At 44.8% G+C, this 13,460-nt stretch overlaps 1 protein-coding gene across 1 annotated transcript in view; it reads right to left on the bottom strand.

Annotated features, from left to right (window-relative positions):
• The window catches only part of LCTL (lactase-like), a 20,325-nt gene extending 6,979 nt beyond the window's left edge, over window positions 1-13,346 (bottom strand). The window contains exons 1-12 of the mRNA XM_012644831.1: window positions 13,229-13,346; window positions 12,663-12,826; window positions 11,967-12,054; window positions 11,552-11,661; window positions 9,987-10,115; window positions 9,789-9,884; window positions 7,891-7,945; window positions 7,625-7,786; window positions 2,529-2,803; window positions 1,557-1,683; window positions 1,184-1,383; window positions 210-273 (exon numbers count right to left, since the gene is read on the bottom strand). Coding sequence (XP_012500285.1) covers window positions 210-273; window positions 1,184-1,383; window positions 1,557-1,683; window positions 2,529-2,803; window positions 7,625-7,786; window positions 7,891-7,945; window positions 9,789-9,884; window positions 9,987-10,115; window positions 11,552-11,661; window positions 11,967-12,054; window positions 12,663-12,826; window positions 13,229-13,346 — 1,588 coding nt within the window. The remainder of the gene's footprint in view (window positions 1-209; window positions 274-1,183; window positions 1,384-1,556; window positions 1,684-2,528; window positions 2,804-7,624; window positions 7,787-7,890; window positions 7,946-9,788; window positions 9,885-9,986; window positions 10,116-11,551; window positions 11,662-11,966; window positions 12,055-12,662; window positions 12,827-13,228) is intronic.
• Window positions 13,347-13,460: the final 114 nt, after the last annotated feature.

Here is a 13,460-nt window from a genome sequence, read left to right as displayed (position 1 = left end):
TCTCGAATTCCTGGCCAGGAAGTGATCCTCCTGCCTTGGCCTCCCTAAGTGCTGAGATTATAGGTATGAGCTACTGAGCCTGGCCTATTTTTAATTATAAGTGGTTTTGGAAGATTGACTTCAGGTAGATCCACAGTTTGAGATTTTGGTAATGTCATTATATGTATAATTATGTAGTTTAATTGTCAAAAGAATTAAAATATACTCACCTATGGCAAGCATCTGGTTGTTGATAGAGCAAGTTTCCAAGGCTTTGAGGTGCCAACTTTCCACCTAATAAAAACCCACTTGTTAAGTAATGTTGTATTGGATTAATTTTTTGCTGTTTTCAAATCATTTTTAGAATAAATGTGTGGTAAAAATAAATATTTAAAAAAATCTACCAATAGTTTAAATTAGTTAATACTTATTGCATATCTATGTGGATTATAGTGAAGGAGTCAAAGAACAGAGCCTTTATTCTTGAGGAGCATACAACCTAGTGCTTTTCTAATAATGTAAAAGTAGCAAATTCCTCATAGCTTTCCGTTACTGCTTCCATTTATAGTCCTACCGCGCTCACTTTAAAATAATTTTGGTAAACAAGCGAGATTTATTTTTTAAAATTACACTGTAAATTATAATTTATATTCCCTTCCAATAGGTACAGCATCATATAGAGGGGCTTACAGAAAAATTCATAGGTTATTGAAAATGGTATGTTCTAAAGGATTAAGTCTGATTATTTTTAATCTCATTTGGAGCCAGTATGTTTGCATGGCTTTGTTGTTTGATGGGAAGATAAATGAAAATGATGTGCTCATTATACATTCAATTTACTTAACTGTTTTTACATATATTGAAGAGCAGGTAGTATTTGTTTGCATTAAGGAACATTTAGAATAACATTTAACTAGAGTCTCCATTGATTTTCCCCTATCATAATCTAAAGCAAATGGGACTCCCGCCTAACCTCTAGTCATGCCCTTAATGTTCTATGTGTTAGGTTGAAGTTTAAGGCATGCTTGCTCCATTCTAAGCAAATGAGCAAAGGGGTGGTGAGAAGTGGAGAAGAGACAAAGGGGCCATACTGCACACTCCTGTCTTCTTTCATGGAGGAAAGATGCTTGCCAAGCTCTTTGTGTGTTCCTGCTGCCTAGCTCTTCTAAAATTCAAAACAAATAACATTGATAATTAGGTCTACCTCTCTTGGATTGGGAAACCCATTGGCAGCGATAATCTTCTTGTAATATTGAACTGAAGCCTTTGGATAGCGAGGCTTATTTCTGTCATTAAATTCGACATAGTAGAATCCGTATCTTTCTGAGTATCCTTTCTCCCATTCAAACTTATCCAGCAGAGACCAGGAAGTATACCCTTTTATATTGGCACCGTCTTTTATAGCTGCAAAGACAATTATTCCATTTTTAATACATTTCATTTATTTAGAAAAATAATATTAAAATGTTTTCATTTATAAGATTTAGAAGCAAGTTTTAGTTGATCATGTGTGTTATCAGATTTTGTTTTTAGTTAAATACAAAAATAAGTAAAGACAGTCTTGGTTTGTATCTCACCTTTTAGCATTTCATTTATGTATCCTTTAAGGTATTGCATTCTCCATTCGTCACATAATTGAGTACAGTGTAATTTTTGAGATGCTCCATTTTCCGTCACATATATGGGAGGATCACCATATTCAGTCTGAAAGTAAGTCATAGTAAAGAATATCTTAAAAATTCTGACTTATAGGTAGGTTTCTGAGTCAGAAGCTCATGTAGGGCCGGGCGCGGTGGCTCACGCCTGTTATCCTAGCACTCTGGGAGGCCGAGGCGGGCGGATTGTTTGAGCTCAGGAGTTCGAGACCAGCCTGAGCAAGAGTAAGACCTCGTCTCTACTAAAATAGAAAGAAATTAATCGGACAACTAAAAATATATAGAAAAAATTAGCCGGGCATGGTGGCGCATGCCTGTAGTCCCAGCTACTCGGGAGGTAGGCAGAAGGATTGCTTGAGCCCAGGAGTTTGAGGTTGCTGTGAGCTAGGCTGACGCCACTCTAGCCCAGGCAACACAGTGAGACTCTGTCTCAAAAAAAAAAAAAAAAAAAAAGATCATGTAGGAACACATATTTAAGCCTGCCACATTCTAATCAAGTGTATTTTAGCATTTATATAGTAGATGTCAGATAATATGTTTGTGTAGAGATAAATGTAGGCAGGAGGCAAGTTCACATGAAAGAATATCTCAGTAAATTAGCATTGTTGAAGGGGAAATGTACTTCAGGTCTTGTTCTTTCCCACATTTTCCATTTTAGGTGAGAAGGGTAGCAAATTAAGTTTGGGATAAGACTTTTAGCTAAAGTTATATACATAAAAATGGTAATTCATAGTAGGCACTAGTCTGTAAGGCCTATATTTAGATAGCCTCTGACATACGAGTAACTAGGTTTATTCTGTTTTGTTAACTTTCAAATGTAGGTACCTGAGCTTACGCTGTGAGAACATGAATTCATGTCTAAATGTCCTTTAAATAGTTTAATGTGATAATCACCTGAGCAAAGTTGAGAAGCCTCCTAAATCCCCACGGCACAGAATATAGCCTTTTAGACCCCAGATCTGGCCAGTTTGGGTCAACCAGTTCTATTAAGTCACGATCATTCTGGTAGCTGGGCCCCTGGCGGGAGGGGTAGTTCCTTTCTGTGATGTATCGAGTGGTAAAATGACCTAATCCCAAGAAATCAGATGTGCCTTTAATGTAGCTCTTCTCCTGGAGTGAGAACACTGGTAACCTTGACATTTCCAGGCCTTGCTCTGTACTCTTTCTTCCTGTTGAGAGAGAAAAGTAGAATTTAACACAGTATCATTTTGTCACAACCACTTTGTTATGTGTCCTGATGATACTGACCTGTTGACATAAAAGCTGGACTTTAGGATTCATCTGCATGGAAAATACAACCTTAGCCTTTCAGACTAGAATTTTGAAATGTAAATACTATCCAAAAAATTTTAAAGTTTATATTGCTTAAAAGTAATATTTTCACAGATTACTCGGTAAGTGGTGTATACACAACTGGGTAGCCATCTGGGAAAAAGTAGAGTTGGACTCATATTATTCCTTACACCAAAAATTGGTAATTTTAGCTGCCTCTGGGAAGGGAACTGGAAGGACACTAATGGTATGGAAGGGACATGGACACGTTCATCCGTTGTTGGTAGTATGAGCTGACACAACCTCTGGGTTGGGCAATTTTGTCCTATCTTTCAAAATTTTAAGAGTATTTCCTTTCACTGACCAATTCCAAATCTGTTTATCCTACAGTTAATTCATGCATGTAAAAGAATGTGTGTACAAGGATCTTTATCTTTACTGTAGACTGAGTAGCAAAAGATTGGAAACAACCTACATGTCTGTCAGCAGGAACTGGTTAAATAAATGATGAAATATTTCATCAGTACAGTACTGTGAAGCCATTAGAACAAATGAAGCAGCACTGTATATACTAACACGGAAAGATTGGCAAGATACATGTTTATATGAGAAAAAGATTGAGTGTTGCATATATTAATAAGTACACACACTGACCAAACGGCAATGTTTTTGCTCACACGTGCAAAGTATACTTCCTTCTGGGGAGGATGGGAGCAGGGGAGGGCTGGGAGGGTTAACTTTTCCCCTTTGTACTTTAAAAAATTTGAAACATATCCTTGTATAATCTATGCAAAAAAGTTTCAGAATATTTTAATTAATTTAAATAGACACAGATGGCTAGAGGCTATCGTATTAGACAATGCAGATATAGGACATTTCCGTTATTGTGGAAAGTTCTATTGGGCAGCATGGGTCTAGAGGTACTTTTGTTCATTTATTTATTGTGAGGAAAAGAGGTTTTCCAAGAGGCCTAGAAGTAAGTTGACAACACAATTTCAGGCAGAATGCTTTCACTACCTAAGTAAATTTAAACTGCTTAGAGGATTCTTCTTTCCACCTGGTACAAAGGAAAAGTTCAGCCCCTTTGCCACTTGTATCATCACAGAATTTGAGTCGGTAGGGACTGCGATTATTGACCTTAAGCCCGAGAACTGCTCTCTGACAAATGTGGCTTTTCAGTGCAATCCTGCTGAGGCACCTGCAGTGGCCCTGAGGATCCCAGGGGGGCGAACGCACTGCGTGAACAATAACGTGTATCTGCAGTGGGCACTGTCCTTCACGAGGGCTTTTTCCTTGTGTATCTTGTGTATCTTGAGGAAATTACTCTTAGGATTTTGCGTGTATGTGCGCAGACATGTCACAGAACTGGTTACTGCCAAAAGATTCTTAAAGATTTTGTTTAATGCCTTCGTTTTCAGGTGATAAGATTGAGACCCAAAGAAGTAAGGCACCTTGCCCACAGTCACTCTTAGTTGGTGGCAGAGTTGGAATTAGAACTTGATGCTTCCTATTCTAGATAAGTCTGATAAATGGTGCTTTAGAGAGGGAAATTTTTGAAATGTTGACTACTCTTAGCCAAACATCTAAAATAGCCTTGTGTGAAATTGTAACCTATTTCAACGTTATCCTTGCCTCTTTCTTATCAGAGATAATATGTTTAGATTCCCAGGGCCAGACACTGCTGGTGGCCTACCCAGTAGTCCCATGCCTGTCTTCCTTGCCCTCTTCCTCACCACCTTCCAAGGGACCGCCTCCTTATAGGGGTCCTGGCCCCTCCCCAGCATCTGGGCCCTAGTCATGGTGGTCCTAGGGCATCAGCTGAGTATGTGACAGTTCTGTCCCTTGAAGCATGAAGGGAAGGAAGTCAGCTGGGGATAAAAGCTGTTTCTTGGGAAGATTTTCCTTGTCTTAAAATCAGCTAAGAGCAACAAGGCAAGGATGCCCGCTTTTATCATTTCTATTCAATGTAGTAATGGGTGTTCTAACCAGAGTAATTAGGCAAGAAAAAGAAATAAAAGGCATCCAAATTGGAAAGGAAGAAATAAAATTATATCTGTTCACAGATTATATGACCTTATATGTAGAAAACCCTAAAGATTCCACAAAAATCCTGTTAGAGCAAATAAATGAATTCAGCAATTGAATAGGATACAGAGGAAACACAGAAAAATCAGTTGCATTCTCTACACTAACAATGAACAATCTGAAAAGGAAATTAAGAAAATAATTTCACTTACAATAGCATCAAAAAGAACAAAATACTTAGGTATTAACTAAGGAGGTAAAAGAGTTGTACAGTAAAAGCTATAAAACATTGCTGAAAGAAATGAAAGAAAACATAAATAAATGGAAACATATCACATGTTCCTAATATCATTAAGATGTTAATACTACCCAGAGTGATTTACAGATTGAATGTAATCACTGTCAAAATCCCACTGATGAGATTTTGTTGTTGAGTTTTAGGATATATATATTATGGATATTAATCCCCACTATTTCTGTAAGAAATAGGAAAAACTCATTCAAAAATTCATATGGAATCTCAAGGGACCCTGAAAAGCCAAAACAATATTGAAAAAGAAGAACAAAGCTAGAGGAGTCACACTTCCTGATTTTAAAACTTACCACAAAGCTACCATAATCAAAACATTGTGGTACTGGCATAAAGACCAGTAGAATAGGATGGACAGCCCAGAAATAAACCCTTACATATATGGTCAAATGGCTTTTGACAAGGATACCAGGACCATTCAATGGGGAAAGGACAGTCTTTTCAGCAAATGATGCTAGGAACTGGATATCCAATGCAAAAGAATGAAGTTGGACTCTTAACCAACACCATATAAAAAAATGCAAAATGGATCAGAGGCCTAAATATAAAACCTAAAACTATGAAACTTGGAAGAAAACACAGGGCAAAAGCTTCAGGACATTGGAGTTGGCAATTATTTCTTAGGTCTGGCACCAAAGGCACAGGCAACAAAAGAAAAAATAGATACCTGGACTTCATGAAAATTTTAAAAATTTGTGCATCAAAAGACTATCAACAGTAAAAAGGCAACCCAGAAAATAGGATAAAATATTTGCAAGTCATATATCTGATAAAAGATTAATATCCATAATATATAGATCCTAAAACTCAACAACAAAAACAACTCTATTCAAAAATGGGTGAAGAACTTGAATTAACATTATTTCCAAAGAAGATATACGAATGGCCAATAAGCACATGAAAAGATGCTCAGCATCATTAATCATCAGGGAAATGCAAATCAAAACTACCATGGAGATACTACCTCACATCCATTAGGATAGCTACTATTAATATAAAAAAATAGGTGTTGGTGAGGATATGGAGTAATTGGAACGCTGTGCACTATTGCTGGGAAGGTAAAATGGTACAGCCATTGTTGAAAACAGTATGGTGGTTACTCAAAAAATTAAAAATGGCATTTACTTTATGATCCAGCAGTTCCACTTCTGCTTATGTACCCAAAAGAATTGAAAGGTGAGCTTCAAGATATTTGTATACCCATGTTCATAGCATTATTCATAAAAGCTAAAACACGGAAGCAACCCAAGTGTCCCTGGATGGATGAATGGGTAAGCAAAATACGGTATGTACATACAATGGAATATTAGCCTTAAAAAGGAAGGAAATTCTGACATGTTCCAAAAGGGATGAACCTTGGGGACATTTTGCTAAGTAAAATAAGCCAGTCACACAAAGAAAAATACTCTATGATTCCACTTATATGAGGTACGTAGAGTATTCAGAATCATAGAGACAGAAAGCAGAATGGTGGCTGCCAGCAGCCGGGGAAGGGAAGAATGGGAGAGTTACTGTTTGACGGGTACAAAGTTACTAGTTTTACAAGATGAAAGTGCTGGAGATGGAGAGGGGTGGTCGTTGCACATTATGAATGTATTTAGTACCACTTAAAAATGGTTAAGATGGTAAATTTTATCATTATGTGTATTTTACCAGGATAAAATGGGGAAAAATCGATTGGCAAAAACAAACAGATATGACAGAGCCATTCCCCTTTTCTGTCTTTTTTGAGTGTTGATGTGTAAAGATGTGATGTCTGGAGATGCTGCAGTCACCTTGTGGCTATGGGAGTGCTTGATGGGCTAACGGTGCCAGAATGGAAAGATGGCATGAGCCTGGTCCTCAAAGACATCCCTGAGGGCTGGATTAACTTGCCCTAGGTCAGTCCTCTTCTGGACTCAGATGAGATGATAAATTCCCTAAGCCATTTTAGGTGGAATTTTTTATGTGACAGTTAAAAGCATCCAAACTGATATAGCCCTGTGAGCTTTACCTATATTTATTCTTTCTCTGATACTCTGGAAACCAGAGCTTGGAAAGTATTCCTCCAACAACAGAAAGAACTGACGTTAAAACTGACCCTGGCCTGTGATAGTATCTGACTCCTCTCCTTCTTGTCTGCAGTGGAAGCGGAGTGGAGCAGGAGGAGGAAGAGGACAGCAGGACACAAGAGAGCAGCCCAAAGAACTGCCAATTTTTTTTCCTGGGTTTGAAAGTTCTCAATTGTCAGGTTTAGGGATTTTTTTGGGTCCCTCCCTGCCAATTCAAATAACCAGTTCTCAATTCTTTGCCTCACCCAAGTCTAGTGAACTTTTGCTCATTTCACTTGGGCCCAACAACCATTGCTGTGGTATTTGGAGTTTGAAAATGCGACTTGGCTCACCAATGTGGTCCTTCATGACTTGGGGGTAGTCACCGGCATAAATGGGGTTGGCAAACCAGCCCAGGCAGAATTGTAGGTATCTCTCCGCAGCCTCTACGTCCTTGGGGTTACTGATGTCCACAGGTTCCCCCCAATCGCAGTTCAGTGAAATCCCCACCAGACCTTATAAGGAAAGAAAGAAAAGGCATGTGTGGCGGGGAGGTGGTGTGACTTTGCTTCTCTGGGCACTCGTCTGTTCTCAGCACATACGTGGGGTTACAGCTCACCTTGTTGCTTGCTGCGCCATGTGCTGTTGTAAGAATGCCAGGCTTGGGCGTGGGCCTGAAAAAGGATCAGGAATTCATTGTTAATTTTCTCCTTTTCAATCTGGGGTGGCCTTTCCTTCCTAACTCTAGAGATCCAGCTTAAGACCTAGCATTTTCATAAATCCAGCCTTGATTATCCTAATCCATAGTCCTTGGACCTCTGGAGGCACTTGTTTTCTTTGAACTGTAGATGAAATTTGGTCTAAGTCTGGCATAAACAACTTTGTGTTGTTATTTGTTGTTTCTAAGATTTTTTGCTGAAGTTTCTTGTTTGTTTCCTGTTTGTCCTCTGTAGCACCTGAGCAGTACTTTCCCATAGGTGCTCAGTACGTTAGGAAAATACTAAGAATCTGAAAGTCTTGAGAAATGGAATCTGAACTATGCCAACCTTCCTTTCCTTCATATTCTACCAGCGACCCATTGGCCTGCCTAAGAGGCTATTTCAAAGGCTAATTCATCATCTAAGAGAGATGGGAGGATAATCTAGGACAGTGGTTCTCAATGTGTGGTCTCCAGAACAAGAACATCCACTGGGAACTTGATAGAAATGCAAATTCATGGGCCTTTTCCCAGACCTACTGAATCAGAAGCTCTGTGAGTGGGGCCCAACAATCTGTGTGTTAATGATCGTTTATAAAATGATTCTGATGCTTGCTGAAGTTTGAGAAGCACTGATTTAGAAGAACTGAATATCTCAAGGCTGTACAATTTGGGAGTCCGGTCGTTGACTCAGAGAACCCTTGTTTATCAGCTCTCTCTTTACACTCCCTTTTTGCCAGCCGGCAGTGACCAGCTAGAAAAACCGGCATCGTGGGATTGTCCAATGAAGTGGAACACGTCAAAACAATATCAGAATCACATTTCTTTAGCTCACTACCTTTTATAGATAAGCAGGCCTGAAGAATGACTTCCATGTTCATTATTAAAGATATCTTCAGAGTTCTGCCCTTTAAATACACACAGTTTAAGAAATCATCAGCTAAATATAGAAAGAACAAGAAAGTTCTCTCTTGCTGACATGAGTTTGAGGATCTGGTATGTGACCCAGTGGCTTCTTGCCTTCCAGCTTGACGAGATTGTCCACCTTCTGCTAAGTGTCCTTGGGGGCCAATCCCGGCCTCGCATCCCTGTTCCCCTGCCACCGTCATCTGTGTCCTCACACATGTCCTGTAATGTGACCCAGTCCCCGCCCCGCCGCCTCAAGCCTTTCCTGTAGTTTGTCCTCATGGTCTCTGGCTGTCGGCATCTTCTCTGGGTGTCTCCTTGACTCTCTTGTCCTGACCGATGCCCTAAAGACCATGCACTGCACTCCTCCCGGCAGAGGCCATTCTTTCCCGCACATTCCGCACGCCTCAGCCCCGGGAGTGGAGTGGAGCCTGCCTTGCTCTTCATTGCTGCTGCTAAATGGTTTTTCCTTCCTCCTTCAAAACCCCCAGGCCCTTTGAAGTCCACGCTGTCAGATGACCACTCCTAACCCCTCTTACTGCTGTCCCTGATCAACCCCATTTTCTTCCCCTCATTCATTGAAGATTTTAGCCCCCACTGTCACATGCCCCCTTCCTCCTGTCACCATTCGTCACAAGACAGCTTGGATCTGTAGGTGACAATTTTCCACTTGTATGTGCTCCGTCCCCTTGGCTAGACTGTAAGTTCTTGGCAGCCACGATAACATCTCAGCCAGTGCCCAGCACAGTGCGGATGACAGGACACACCCTCCATAAATCCCCACAGAACGGAAGGTGCTATGGGGTGTGTTGATTTGGAGGTGGAGCGGCAGAGGACGGAGCTCAGGCTCCCACCCCTGGCGCAGGCTGAGCTGACGCTGGAGCTCAATCCTCCACCAGCCGGACCCCGCTCACCTTAATGATGTGGTGTGCCGCCTTGTACAGGCCAGTGCCACGCAGCTTCAGGCCCGGCGCATGGTGGCCGGTCTCGTAGCCTTTTTCTGCCATTGCCTACAGGGACAGCAAGTGGGGACCACAGGTCCCGTAAGAAGTAGCAGGGAGCTCTTTGGTGTGCGAAGTGGGCTTTCTCACCCAGAGAGGGGCCCTGCTTACCCGAGGATCACTGAAAGTAATCCAGTGCTTCACCCGGTCCCCAAAGGCCTCGAAGCACAGGTCGGCGTAATCGCTGAAGTAGCGGGCCATGCTCACGTTCTGCCACCCGCCGTATTTGACCTGGAGCAGCTGTGAACCGAGAAGCAGGTGCCCCAGGGAAGACAGTGGCAGCGATGAACCATGAAGCAATGTAAATGTGGCGATCAGCTGTGTGACATTCCTCGTACAAACGAGGGAGGCAGCAGAGGGAGTGTGAGACTCCGGTGCTTAGAAGGAACGTGACAGGTTGAATATTTAAGAAAATTTGCCAGGGGAAAGGAGTCCGATAATGGGAAAAGCACCTTGAATATAGGTGCTGAAGAAATGAGATCTGGCACTGGGCTGAAGCTCTAACGAGACTTCTGCGAGCTGTGCAGATGTCCAAACCTCCTGGCAGCCTTGTCGTGGGGCAGGGTCTGCCGTTTTCAGCGGTGGGCTCTCCCCAGCCAAGGATCTGCTCACAAGGGCAGGATTTTCCCAGGATTTGTCACACTGTCGAGATTACCTGCCGCGCTCTCCCCTGACGGGTTTGAAGGGATGCTAAAGGGGCAGGCTAGTGAAAGCAATTATCCAAGGAAGAAGCCAGAAGGAGGTTTCCGATTCATCTCCCTGAAGCCTGCCCTGCCCCCCAGCTAGAGGCGTCGGGTGGCTCCCCTGCCCACAGAGGAAAGCCCAGTTCCGCAGTCATCTTAGCTCAGCACCGGAGCCTTCTCGGCCCCAAGCCACGCCTGCAACCCCTCGCCTTCCCACCCTGCCTGCTCCCCAGATGCCAACTGAGCCACCTGCCCAGCCCCCACTACCCCCTGGCCATGCTCCCTCCAGCCAGAACACCCTCTCCCACCACCCACCCAAACCCTCCCAAGTGCTGATGGGACCCCCACCTTCTCCCCAGCACCTCCCTGAAGCCACGTGTCCATCTTCTGCATGAGGATTCACACTTTTCATGTATTAGAAACATCAGCTAAACCAGCGTGACTTCCCTGCCATGGGTGAGTGCTGTGGTTTGAATGTTTTTGTCCCCTCAAATTCATGTTGAAACTTAATCCTCAACGCAACAGTCTTGGGAGACGTGGCCCCTTTGGCAGGTAACTGAGTCATGAGGGCTCTGTCCTCATGAATGGGGTTTATAAAGGAGCTTGATGGAGTTTTCCCCCTTTTTGTCCTTCTGCCTTCTGCCACGTGAGGACTTAGCATTTAAGACACCACCTCAGAAGCAGAGAATGGGCGCTCTCCAGGCACCGGACCTGCCAGTGCCTTGATCTTGGACTTCCCAGACTCGAGAACTGTGAGAAATAGTATCGATGTCTGTTCTTCATAAATTACCTAGTCTGTGGTTTCTGCTGCAGCAGCACAAATGGACCAAGACTGTGAGTCAGAGATTCTTCTTCACTCACTCGCATCTCACGGTCCTGAGCAGAGTCCAGACCCTCGTCTCGCCTCCGCCTTGGCAACCCCAGGTCCTCGAATCAGCTCCTTCCTGCCTAGCTGAGCTGCCCTTGGGCCTCTGAACCTGCCCCCGCCCTCACCTGTGGCAGATCCCAGTGGTGCAAGGTCACGATGGGGGTGATGTTGCTCTTCAGAAGGGCATCGATAATGTCACTGTAGAACTTGATTCCCTTCTTGTTCACCCGCTCAGCTGTAGGTGAAATAAAAGAGGACTCTACGAGGAAGGGCCTTGGCCTTGGCCTTCTGGAGTGCAGCGTTCCTGCCCTGTGGCTTTTTGCAGGCCCCACGGCACCCTCAGCCCACCAGTGTTCTGAGTCTCAGAGAGTGGGACAGATACCCGGGAGCCCAGTTACCTGCAGAACCTGTGGGAGCTGCTGCCATCAGCAACCATGTTCATGGGCTGGTCTCCCTCCCCAGGACTCTGTGGTGTCCCTGCAAAGCCAACGGGGCCCAGAGGGGCTGCACTTGCGTGCAGGAGGGGCTGCCCTAGCTCACCTCGGACGCCTGTGGGCAGGAGCCGTGGCCAGGACAGGGAGAACCGGTAGTGGCTGACGTGCAGCTCCCGCAGCAGAACGATGTCCTCCTGTGCAGACAAGGGTGGGGAGGCAAGGCCAGGTCACCTGGGGCCCTGGGTCGAGGTGGGCCTCGATCATGCCCCAGGGCCAAGGCTCGCTCTTGTCTGCAGCTCTTAGTGAGTGAGGAAGGACCCGTCTCCTCATCTACACAGTAGAGGTGATACCACCTGCCCCCACTTCATGCAGGAGATATGCCAAGAGTCAAATAAAATGTCGGGGGAGGCACTTTGACCGTGTTCCTAATAAACTCGGGTGATGAATCCCCCAAGAAGCCATCCAGAGAGGAAAGTGTGTTCTCCACAGGGGAACAATTCGCACGCAGGGCCCAGGGGTTGAGGCCACTGTGGCCTACAGAGGCCATGGCATCAGCCCTTCTGCTGCCCATACCTTGGACGAAGGCCCTGGCTCAGGTGAGGCCCTGTTTCCTTTCCTCTTACATCCCGCCCCCACATTCTGGCACCCCCCATCCCCCAACCCCCAGCCACCATGGGCCCTGCCCGCTTTGTCTGCAGCGGGGTAGGGGGTGTTTGACGGAGCACTGGGTTGACATTGTCACCTGGGATCCCCCAATACATCACTCCCTACCTCTCAGCTAGGTGTGCACGCCCCCACTCACCTGGACCTTGTAGTAGCTGTCACAGGCCACATCTGCTGTCTCATCCCCGTGCACCTTCCCTTTCCCGCTGTGCGTGAAGGCGTCCCAGATGCTGGGCCCTTTGCCGTCCTGGTCCCAGGCACCCTTTGTCTGGTAGGCAGAGCTGCCCACACCCCAGGAGAAGCCTGCAGTAGAGACTCACGCTGGGCCCCAGGCTCCGCCTCCCCAGCCCCTGGGCTGTGCCTCTCGGGCCTTGGGGCTGCCCCACCCCCACCCCCACACCACGCAACTCTTGTCACTTGGGCCTTGCCTCCTAGGAGTGGGAGCATGTGAGCCAGGGTGGGGGAAGATACAATATATTAAAAGCTTTTTTTGCATAATTTTAGCTCTAATTAGCATTTTTTATCCGTATAATTTTTAATAACTTTAAAAAAGTCTGTTAGGAACTTCTTTTATTTTACAACCACACAGAGGTATGTTTCCCGTCCTACTAGTTAGGAAGCTAAAACCAAACTCCTTGGCGAGTCAGCCAAGATGGGCAGACAGACAAAAGGATGGAGGGCAGACCAACACAGGAGTGGACGTACCACGTGGGAAGATTCCATAGTAGAAGGAGGCCTCTTCTGGGGACCCCTTCCTGGCGGCCCCCAGCCTGGACATCAGCAGTAGCATCCACCAAAGGGTGACAACCTGCACTGGCTTCATGGTACCCGGCCCTCCCCCATACCTGAAAAAAGCACAGCTGACTTGTGCAGGCCCACGCAGCCAGGCTGGGGCCAGATCCCAGCTTGGAGGACAAAGGCCAGGAGTGGGGGAGGA

The sequence above is a fragment of the Propithecus coquereli genome, unplaced genomic scaffold, assembly GCF_000956105.1.
Source record: "Propithecus coquereli isolate 6110/MARCELLA unplaced genomic scaffold, Pcoq_1.0 Scaffold221, whole genome shotgun sequence".
Classification (NCBI taxonomy): Eukaryota; Metazoa; Chordata; class Mammalia; order Primates; family Indriidae; genus Propithecus; species Propithecus coquereli.
This window is presented reverse-complemented; position numbering and strand designations above follow the sequence as displayed.